Genomic DNA, 11,106 nt, shown 5'->3' with positions numbered 1-11,106 from the left:
GGACCTCTGATTCAAGTCACTTCTGTAATAAAAGAAGTGCTTATGAAGGACACTTTCATGATACAGAGTATATACTGCCCTTGCCATCAGAAAAAAAAAAAAAGTATAACCTGCAAATTACATACAAAATGAATTTTCACAGTATTCTTTCTTAATGTCTCTTTTAAAAGAGAGTTAAAGCTGACATTCTGATACTGGAATGAGCACAAAGGTGTATTATTACGTTTCTGGAAAAGCTTAAAAGTTGTGGAGCACAATGATCCTAAAACAAGTGCTTAAATTTCTGTACTGTTAGAACCAAACACCATAAAAAAAGATACAGACTTAAACTACATTCTAGTGTAATTCCAATGAATTTCCCTGAGCATCACAGGAAGAATGCAACAGAAAAATAAACAGAGGCTGAAAGGAAGAAGAAAATATTGGGTTAAAAGCACAGGCTTGAGACACCAGTATTAGGACTGATTCTACTTAATGTTTTTAAATTACGATTTTTAGCACAGGAAGTAGGAGTATGTGAGTGAAAATTTTCTAATGATACTGTTAGGCCATGTTATCAATACAAAGGCAAATTGAAATACCCCATTAAGAAACAATCAGATGACCTTGAAGACTAGAACCCGAGGGCAAGATAGCACACAGACACTGAGTATTTCTGCTATCAGCTAGGAACTAATCAACTAGAAACAAGAAAGACTGGTGTTTCTTGATCTCAGAATGATTATGATGCTTCAGTGTTACTGGACCTGTGTCCCTAGCTTCCATCCAACAGCAGGCACTGCCAGGAAGATTCAAATTTTAATTACATAAAGGAGAGGGAAAACTCAAAATAAGTGAAACACTTAAGTCAGTAGTGAATGAGACCTTCATGTGCTGCTAACTGGGGGAAGGCTCTCCAAAAAGTCTCCTTACAGTACTTTCTCAGACTTCTCTGAAAGGCCTTTCTTCCAGATTTCTCTTGTTCTTGTTCCTCGTCACTCTGTAGCCTCAAAAAACAATAGCTTCTGCACCTCAGTGCAGACATCTGCTAAAGAAAGATCATTATCTACCTTAGGGGAAAGGCACAAAGCCCAAACCGTTGACAACGTTCTGAGTGCATGCAAAAAGCGGGTGCAAACCACTTAGGCATGAAAAAAGGCAAAGCTCCGGAACGGGGGAGGGAAGAACGGCACTGCCATAAACAGGCCTGCTCCTCCAGAAAGTAAAGGTGCGTTCAGAACCCTTACGTTTAGTCTTTCCCACAGCATCTGCTTTTGCTGTAATTCCCCCTCCCCGCTCCAAAAGGAGACACTTCCCACGAAGGGCCCCGGCCCCAGGCAGCCGGAGGGGGAGGAAGGACGAGAGGCCGCTCCTCGACTCAGGCAACCGGGCGGGGAGCAGGGACGAGGGGCCGCTCCTCGGGGCAGGGGCAGGGGCAGCGACCCCCCGGTCCCGGCTCCCGCTGTGGCGGCCGCTGCGCAGCGCTACGCGGTGAGAACGCGACTTGGCGACAACTGGCCAATCGGGTGTCAAGGCTTCAGCGCACCTCCTCCGATTGGGAGCGAGGCTTCTCCAGCTCACCCAAGGAGAAGGCTGCGTCTACAGAGCGGAAGGGCGCTCAGTGTGGGGGGCTGTGATTGGCTGGCAGGCGCCGCTGGCGGGATGGCGGCCGCGGGGGTGGCGGCGGGGCTGGGGAGCGGCGACTTCTCGGACCTGCGGGAGATCAAGAAGCAGCTGCTGAGCGTGGCGGAGCGGAGCCGCGAGCGCGGCCTGCAGCACAGCGGGAAGTGGTGAGCGCGGCGGGTGGGTCCCGGACCGGCGAGCGAGCGAGCGGGCGGGCGGACCGACCGACCGGCCGGCCAGCCAGCCAGCCAGCCAGCCAGCCGGCCTTGTGCTAACGGGTCTGTCTCCGCGCAGGGCCTCCGAGCTGGCCTTTGCCTTGGACCCGCTGCCGCTGAGTGAGCTGCCGCCGCCCCCTGCGCTTACGGAGGTACGGCCTGGGGAGGGGGAAGGCCCGGCCGAGCGCGGCTCCGGCGCCGGGGCCCGCTCGGGGCCTGCTGCCGCGCCGGGAACGGGCACCTGGGTGGGCCTGGGGCCGTTCTATGCTCGTGGACGCGGTTCTGAGCTCCAGGAGCAAGTGCTGCAGTTCTGCTTGCTGGCGGGGACCGCCGGCTGCTTTTTAATCCCCTCCACAGCTGTTGAGGAAAAAAATGTGATAGTGGTGCGTCCGAAAACACGTGCAGGAGGCTGCTCTGAGGGCTGATTGTTTTATGATGCTGTGAAGTTCCCTTCCCTTATATATTTAATGGGGCAGACGGAGCTGAATGTGTTTTCCCAGAGAAAAGCATTCCATTTCATGCATTGCTGTGCCCTGAATGAGATACTCTGTAAGCAAAATTTGAAATCAGCTGCTCAATTTTTGGTTTTGTTCATCTTTTCTAAGGCTAGAATTTATTGTCATACAAATTATGTTGTGCCATTAAACTTGTGCTCCTTGGGACACAAGAGAAACAAGTCGTAGCTCCATCCCCACCTCCATAGGTGTACAGTAGGACTTTTAGGTATATGCCTGTTTTGTTAAATTACAGCGGTGTAACATAAGTGCATTTCAAGGCATAGCTACCATAGAAATGTTTGCATTTAAGTTAGCAGGTTAATTTTGTTTGATATCGAATTCCTGAGTAAGTTTCTTATTTGTGGTCGTTCCTACTCGTTGAACAGCTAATTCATGCCTCTGGCAGCTTGCCACAATTTTTCTGGAATCTCTCTTTATTTTAAATGTTTCTAACTAGTCTGTACTCATTATTTGAGAACTAGGGACCTGATCATGTGAGGGAATGGAGAGACTTGTCTGATTGTACTCAACCCATCTTTGAGGATGGCTAAACTCTATTTTTAGCTTTCAGAGCAATTTTATTGATATGTTTGTAACTAGATGGTTTTCTTAAAGCATGTCAGAGCTTCTAAGGTCTTAAAACTCTTCTTTGTCCCTGCAGGAGGATGCTCGTGATCTGGATGCCTATACATTAGCCAAATCTTACTTTGATCTAAAGGAATATGACAGGGCTGCCTATTTTCTACGGGGCTGCAAGAGTCAGAAAGCTTACTTCTTGTATATGTACTCTAGATACCTGGTAAGATAGAAGGAAAAGTTGCCTTTTAGCACTGAACTCCTCTGCTTCCCTCCCCTCCCTGGCATACCTTATTTTCTGCCTTTTCTGTTCTGAATGACTAGCTGGAAGTCCAAATTATATGTTTGGGGGGAAGGGAGGTAAGGGTGTTCTTTTTAGAACTGTGATGTTTGTGAAAACTCAGTTTACATGCTGCTGCTGGCATTGCAGCAAACGTAAGGCATATGCTATTGTAATGTAATCTTGGTTTTCTTCTCTTTTTTCCACAGTCAGGGGAAAAGAAGAAGGATGATGAGACAGTGGATAGTTTGGGTAAGTCTCTGGTGTCAAAAAAAAAACCAAGACAGTATAATGAAGCTTCCAGTAATGCGTTTTCATGTAAATCATCTTGGTTTTATGGCTTTCCCCTCTATTTTTGGATAATAGTGTGCTGTAACATGATTTCTTTCATTCTTTCTCAATTCATTGGCCTAATACAGATTACAGAGTTTCATCTGTTAGTTCTTCCGTTAAAGCAGGTAATCAGACTAAGTGATTTTCTTTTAAAAAGAGGAAAATAATCACAGGCTGGGAAGCCTTCAGGTCATGTCAGTGATGATTCTGAATATACCCTAGGCTTTGTAATTGTGTGGACTCTTGATGGAAAACTAGCTGTTTGACTTTCTCATCATGCAGGACCTCTGGAAAAAGGACAGGTGAAAAATGAAGCTCTACGAGAATTGAGAGTTGAGCTCAGCAAGAAACACAAGGCACGGGAACTGGACGGATTTGGCCTTTATCTGTAAGTGTCTGCAGGTATCTCTAATGTATTAATGTGTATTTGTGTGGATATGCAGAGTTTTATGATTCTGATTAACTTGATAACTTTCTTTACAGGTATGGTGTTGTGCTGCGGAAGCTGGATCTGGTGAAAGAAGCAATAGATGTGTTTGTTGAAGCTGCCCATGTCTTACCTTTGCACTGGGGAGCCTGGCTGGAACTTTGCAACTTGATTACGGATAAAGAGATGGTAAAACTTGGGAGATATCAAAATGTGGTAACAAATTCCAGAGTTTAACCTGATTCAGTAACCAATGATTCAGTTGCCACAAGATTGATGTCGCCCACTGCTTTATTCTGTGAGACTCACTATCAGGCAAGGCAATACAAGGTTGTAAACTATGTTGTTAAAGCCTCTTTTCTTCAATTGCTTGGCATGCTGTAGCTTGAGAATCTTTATACCAGCAGGGCCAACTTGTTACCATTCACCCACAAGGTGGTTTAAGAAATGGCTAATTCATATATTCTGAAGTAGTTGTCAGCAGGGTTATTGCCTTGTCACATGATGGAGATTCTCCTAAGATTTTTTTTTCCTTAATCTAGCTCTAGTTCCACAGTTATTGAGCACTTTTGGTGGCTTCAAAGGATATATAGAATCACGGCCTTTAAACCTAAAGCAATAATGTAGGTTTTGCCTTTGTTAAATACAAAGCTGCACATAGGAGATGAACTGTATCAAAGAACTGAGCTTAGATATAAAACCAAAATAGATTATTTTTCTTTATGCATGGGATTTTATGACACCACTCCTGGAATTCTTCAGTCAATTCTGGCTGGTGGAATATTTAAAAAAGTAGAGGTGGCACAGAAGAGAGCCTTACTGTATTGTGGAAAAAGGGAAATGCAGTTTTGATGACTTTATTTGGAGGCTGTTCACTTATCAAAAATAGTGATATCATATTGATGTTCAAACATAGGAAGAAAGTACAGTCTTTCAAAGGACTTCTGAATTTAATGGAAAAATAAGGCCAGCAGCTGAAGCAGAAGCCAGGTGCTGTCAGATTTGAAGACAATTTCTTCACTGATTGACCAAATGAAATGGCTTCAATTCTTCTGCAATTTCAGCAGTCGTGGAAATGGATTGGGAGTGACTAAATAGAATTATGTGGTCCATATTGTACTGCTTTTTAGACTGGATGTCTTAACGCTCCTTTCCTGTTTCAATATTCTCAATTTATAGGCGTTATTTAGTCTCTTCCGTGGAAGAACCTGATATTAATTCTTGGTCCTAATGCTGATCTTTTGTAGCTGGTGTTATGGTTTAAGAAAGCGATTGCAGGAAAACCTCCTACCTCGAGACCATCTGCTAAATCATGGGAGGGAAGATAATGGATTCTTTGCCACAGGTGGCTCTTAGAATACTACTGATTGTCATCTCTTCCTCCTCTTCTTTGGTTCTTGCTAGTTGAAGTTCCTGTCCTTGCCAGATACATGGATGAAAGAGTTCTTTCTTGCACACATTTATACAGAGCTGCAGCTGATAGAGGAGGCTCTGCAGAAGTATCAGAGTCTCATTGATGCAGGATTTTCCAAAAGCACTTACATCATCTCTCAGATTGCAGTTGCCTACCACAACATCCGAGGTCAGTGACACTTACTAACTAGCAGGAACGAGCCTCTTAATGCAAACTTGGCATTTATAGTTCTTGTTCTCCCATCTGCTGTTCTTTCTTCAGATATTGACAAAGCTTTATCCATCTTTAATGAGCTAAGGAAACAAGATCCTTACAGGATAGAAAACATGGACACTTTCTCCAATTTGCTGTATGTAAGGGTAAGCGCTCTTTCTATTGCCTGTCCATAATGATGGTATCTATCAGAGGTACGTTAAACAATAGCCAAGCAGTTGATGCTGTCTAGCCTCTCTGAATATAGGTTTTCAGCTTCTTTCTGCTTCATAACTCCATGAAATAGATGCAATGTATGCATTGCTAACTGCCTAGGTTTTCTTTGAAACTGTAACATGCTCCTTTTCTCTTCACTTTCATTTCTTTGTTTCACTAGAGCATGAAGCCTGAGTTGAGCTACCTGGCTCACAATCTCTGTGAGATAGACAAGTACCGTGTTGAGACCTGCTGTGTAATTGGTGAGAGCCAGCTCTTTTCCATGTTCTTATTATGCTGTCTGCAGGCTGTGCGATGAAGTCTTAGAAACACTTGTGAAAATGATCAACCAGCAAGGCTATCAAAACCGCTTGGTGACTGGATTCAGGCAGCTTAAAAAGCAGACCAAATGACCAAGTACCCTTTTCCCTCATTTCTTTCTGAAAGAGCTGCTGTAATACTATCAGCGCAGAAAGGAGTTGAAGAAATCATTATGAAGATCCATGTAGCTGATAATCCCTTTATAGTCTTGAAACTCCAGTGGAAATAATTGTGTGTCAGGACCAGGAAATTAATTAGATCATGACATAAGTTCTAAGGCCAAGGGGACGGGATCTTAATTGATTGGTACAACTGGAAAAGGATTGACCAGAACACTGGAGAACAAACTGCTATTATGTCTCTTGAAGTTTGATTCAGATCTCCCTTTAATAGGACTCTTTATTTTTGTAATTTAAGTTAGGAGGTAGTAGATAATACCTCTTCCACCTTTTTTCTGCTTCTCTGCTGTTTTTTTGTGTTTGTTGTTGTTTTTTAATTTATTTAAATATTGTGACTTTTGCTTTAGGGAATTATTATAGCTTGCGATCCCAGCATGAAAAAGCAGCACTGTATTTCCAGAGGGCCTTGAAACTGAATCCTCGTTATTTGGGAGCCTGGACACTTATGGGACATGAATATATGGAAATGAAGAACACATCTGCAGCTATCCAGGCTTATAGGTATCACTCATGTACTGCACAAAATGGTGTTTGAGTCTACATACATAAGGATTGAAGTAGTATCTTCTCTCTTTTGTTAGTTTTTTGCTGAACTCTGTCTTGGTTTTAATCTTGACTGCTTTCTGACTAGTTCATCTCCTTTTCTTTGACAGACATGCAATAGAGGTGAACAAAAGGGACTACAGAGCATGGTATGGCTTGGGGCAAACCTATGAAATCCTCAAAATGCCATTTTACTGTCTGTATTACTACCGACGGGCCCACCAGCTCAGGTATAGTTGAGAACGAAGCCATGTTTATTGGTGTTCATTCTGACGTGGTTGCTACTAGCTAAGGAATATACACACAGGAACTAAGCTGGGGAAGGGAGAACAACATCAATGCTATGTGATTTGCATAGTCTCACTACTCCAGATCCTTTTAGTTGTGTTAGTTAACAAAGGCTTTGTCAGTCAAATGCCCAGGAACGCTGGTCAGGAGTGTAAGTGATGTTTTATGCAAGAGAGGATGACGGACACTGCCAGGTGTAGATTTGTCCCCTCCTCATCCTCCCCACCCCACTGTGAGATCAGCAGGCTGTCTGTTAAACTACATTTAGGAATTGCTCTTTTACAGACCAAATGATTCTCGTATGCTGGTTGCTCTAGGAGAATGCTATGAGAAACTCAATCAGTTGGTGGAAGCTAAAAAGGTAAGTGAGAACTGATGCGTGGAGTGAGACATTTGGATGTCTCCCAGGACACTAGGTGGAGTCACAGCAAAATTGTGTATCCAGTGCTACCAGAAATGCCCATGGCATGTTGTTAGAAGCTTATGGAAACCATTTCTGTGGCAGTTACAATTGGGGAAGTTCTGCTGCAGTGTAATTAGGCCAGCTGATAAATAAAAAGTCATCTGCAAATGATACATGCCCCTTTGCTGGAAAGCCACGTAGTTTTCTGTTTCTAACTTGCTTGCATGAGTCATGAGCTGGAGTCATTTTTGTGGTGTGCTTGGCTGACTTTCCTTCCTTGACAGTGCTATTGGAGAGCTTATGCTGTGGGAGATGTGGAGAAAATGGCACTGGTGAAACTAGCAAAGTGAGTATGTGTTATCACTGAACTGTCAATACTATGTTAAATGCAACTAGCACTTTGATGCCTAATGATAAAATACTAAATTTAAAACAAGTGGAATTGCTGTTAGGCAGTATTACTTTGGGAGCTATGTAATAACTGCTATCTTTAGGTCTGTAGTGACTGCAAATTCTGGTGTCCAGCTTTAGCTTTGTTTCCCTCAGGATAACTAGAGGGAATCATAACATAATGTGGGTTGCAAGGGACCTCTGAACCCTGAGGTGATTTGAGCAGACAGTGCTAGCAACTGTATTTGTTGTACTGAAACTTAAAGCAATCCAGGATGGTAGATGATGTACAAAATTGTGGATTGATTGTTTTTTTATCATTATTATTATTTTTATATTTCACCAGTACATGGTTGTGACATTGGGAAAGGGTCTAATGTGAAATAAATGTGAACACTCTGACACCAGCACTAATTTTTGGTGGGGATGAAGTAATACAAAGTGGAAAAAGTGAAAGGGAAAGAAAAAGACAAGTGACAGGTGAAGCTGCTGTACAAAGACTTTTGGAATGTAGTGGGGGAAGAAGGAGCACTGGAGGAAATAGCCAGTTAGAATAGGATGGCAAAGGTCTGTTAAAAGCTTTAAATTTAACAGAATAAGGCCCTGCTTTGGTTGTTGCAGCCTCTAGCAGTTAGTATTTGACTGGCTCCCTTCCTGGTAATGTAAATGTTCTCAAGCTGGATCATCTCTTTCCATGAAGGGCAGTACATGGTGCATGTCTTGCAAATTCTGAAGGAAAAGATCTGGCTTTAGTCCAGGTCAGGTTGAGTAGGTATTTTTTCATAGGCCAAGAATGTCTTCAACAGTGTAGTCTTATTCCAGTGGCCCATTTTTCTCCTTTTCTAGGCTGCATGAACAGCTGAATGAATCTGAACAGGCAGCTCAGTGCTATATCAAATACATCCAGGATATCTATTCCTGTGGGGTAAGATGATATCTTGGGAATAAAAGGAGAAGTAAACAGGGTGTAGAACTACCTTGGAAGGCAGGAACCAACAGATGATGGTTTTTACCCCCCTCACTGTAGGAGATAGTGGAGCACCTGGAGGTCAGCACTGCCTTCCGTTACCTGGCCCAATACTACTTCAAGTGTAAGCTCTGGGATGAAGCCTCAGCATGTGCTCAGAAATGCTGTGCATTCAATGATGTGAGTAGTTGTGCGGTCTTCGGTGTTCTTTCTTAGGGGATCTATGACCTTGTTCGCGCTTCCCCTCACAGTAGAAGGAATCCTTTATTGAAGGAATGAGGGCTGTCTGCCATGCAGGTCACATCCTGAATGGTGGTATTGTATACCTGATCACTAAGGCTGCTTATGATTGACTAAAATAATGGAATATGGTTTAGATAGTAAAATTGAACCATGTCTCATTGGTGGTCTTATTAAGTAAAAGAATTTGAGGCTCCACATGGCAGTCTTAAGACTGCTGAAAATCTTGGGGCTGAGGAAGTGGCTAAATGGTCACAGACTCCCCCACATTATGTAATGATGGTACTCATATAACTTCTTTCTTTTTTCCCCTCATCTTCTGTGTGTAGACAGGGCAGAGGATGTAACAGTACTTGGGTTTTATATGTGACTCTGTATTCTGAGATGTTTTGTAAGTGGACAATTTGAATTTTTAACTTCAGCCTAGTGGTAGACACTACCCATGAGTGCAGGGTGTTTGGCCTATCCTTAATAAAGCTGTCTGGAACTCTGGAGAACCTGAATTCAGCTTATTTGAAACTTCTCCCATCTACTTTTTGCTGGAATATTTAGACAGCTTCAGTGGTTGATGGTACCACTGTCTGAAATACCCAAAGTAACATGCAAATCAGGTGAGTTAAAGGTGGAAAGACTAAAAGAAAAGTGACATACCTTAACATTTTTAAGTAGCAGGAGAAAAAAGAAATGGGGATGGTTTTTATAGCTTGCAGCCTTACAGAATGACAAACTACTACAATTTATACTGCTTACAAACTGAATTTGATCCAGAAACCACCCATGCATAGGTGTATTGTTTTGTTTTTTACAAATTGCTTTCAGACTAGAGAAGAAGGAAAGGCCCTGCTGCGGCAGATCTTACAGCTTCGCAACCAAGGAGAAACATCATCCACAGATATTGCTGCTCCCTTTTTCCTCCCTGCGTCATTGTCAGCCAACAACACTCCCACACGTCGTGTCTCCCCACTCAATCTGTCTTCTGTAACACCATGAACAATGCTGATACTTCTAACCTGTGCATTGGATGTGACATTGCAGATGGGGCTTGCAACTACTTCTTTCCAGTGAAATTTCTACATTCATTGTTGCCTTCACGTGAAGGGTAGGAGTTATTAGAGCCCATAGCTGAAGTAGGATGTGCCCCAACAGGCAAAGGTGCAGCCTATGTGAAAGTGCCTATGCTGAGATGTGAGAACCTGCTTGTACTTCTCACTAAGTCATTCCAGTCGGAGGGCAGATGTGTTCCAATATGCAGGACTGCTCCTAACTGAGGGATGGGGAAGAGCTTGTCTGCTTGAGTTAAAATGTATTTGAAGTTTGATTCTGCCCTGTTACCTCTGGTCTTTACTGAACTTCTTTGGATGACCTCTTAGTGGTACCATTGCTGTCTACATCAGAAACTGTTACCTGCCTGGCTACTGAAGGACTTCTGCTTGTCTTGAACTACACAGATGTTCCACTAAAGCAGTAGATATAGGCACTTAGATGTAGGTGTCATGTCTATGTTGAAGGACTGAGAAGTGTCAGAGGCCTTCTAAGTAGCCATATGTAACACCTGTTTGCCATTCTGTCTGTGGATCTGACAGATACTTTGGCTTTCAGTAGAAAAGCAGCCAGTGGGATAGCACAATTAAAAAACTAATGATTAAGTTACTGTCCTTTGGCTTCTTTTACAGTGCAGCTTTTGCATGTACTGTAGCAAATGAAATGGGATGAACTGAAATGGATCATTTTGTTAAGGATTGCCACATCTTGTGGACAGTATGGTGCAGGGGATTCCTCCCCTGCAGGGCTGCTGCTTCTCCCTGTTCACACATTCGGCCCATAGTAAGGTTTAAGTGTAAATTTCAAAGATGCATGCATATGCCCCCTTACTACAGCCATGACCATTGTCCTGGTTTCAGCTGTGATAGTTAATCATCTTCCTAGTATGGAAATGTCACCACAGTATGTCACCATGAATGAACAGATTAACATAAACAAGAGAACATTGCCCTTAGGTGCACTTAAAACAGAAACCGTAGAA

The 11,106-nt window shown here is 43.0% G+C and overlaps 1 protein-coding gene across 1 annotated transcript; it reads left to right on the top strand.

Annotated features, from left to right (window-relative positions):
- Positions 1 to 1,610: 1,610 nt before the first annotated feature.
- CDC23 (cell division cycle 23) lies at positions 1,611 to 10,729 on the top strand. Its single transcript, XM_069772544.1, has 16 exons — positions 1,611 to 1,769; positions 1,897 to 1,969; positions 2,976 to 3,113; positions 3,380 to 3,422; positions 3,786 to 3,891; positions 3,987 to 4,119; positions 5,335 to 5,512; positions 5,606 to 5,703; positions 5,934 to 6,015; positions 6,600 to 6,753; positions 6,906 to 7,025; positions 7,369 to 7,444; positions 7,771 to 7,832; positions 8,723 to 8,801; positions 8,904 to 9,023; positions 9,903 to 10,729. Exons 1-16 carry the CDS (start codon positions 1,642 to 1,644, stop codon positions 10,071 to 10,073), a joined length of 1,761 nt encoding a protein of 586 aa, XP_069628645.1. The 5' UTR covers positions 1,611 to 1,641; the 3' UTR covers positions 10,074 to 10,729.
- The last annotated feature ends 377 nt before the right edge of the window (positions 10,730 to 11,106 follow it).

The sequence above is a fragment of the Haliaeetus albicilla genome, chromosome 27, assembly GCF_947461875.1.
Source record: "Haliaeetus albicilla chromosome 27, bHalAlb1.1, whole genome shotgun sequence".
NCBI lineage: Eukaryota > Metazoa > Chordata > Aves > Accipitriformes > Accipitridae > Haliaeetus > Haliaeetus albicilla.
This window is presented reverse-complemented; position numbering and strand designations above follow the sequence as displayed.

Bases quoted from the DNA above. Each gene is read 5' to 3' on its own strand.
- CDC23 (XM_069772544.1), top strand. From the start codon at position 1,642: ATGGCGGCCGCGGGGGTGGCGGCGGGGCTGGGGAGCGGCGACTTCTCG. The intron at 3,423-3,785 runs GTAAGTCTCTGG...CTCATCATGCAG, and splicing joins TGAGACAGTGGATAGTTTGG to GACCTCTGGAAAAAGGACAG. The intron at 6,016-6,599 runs GTGAGAGCCAGC...CTTTTGCTTTAG, and splicing joins TGAGACCTGCTGTGTAATTG to GGAATTATTATAGCTTGCGA.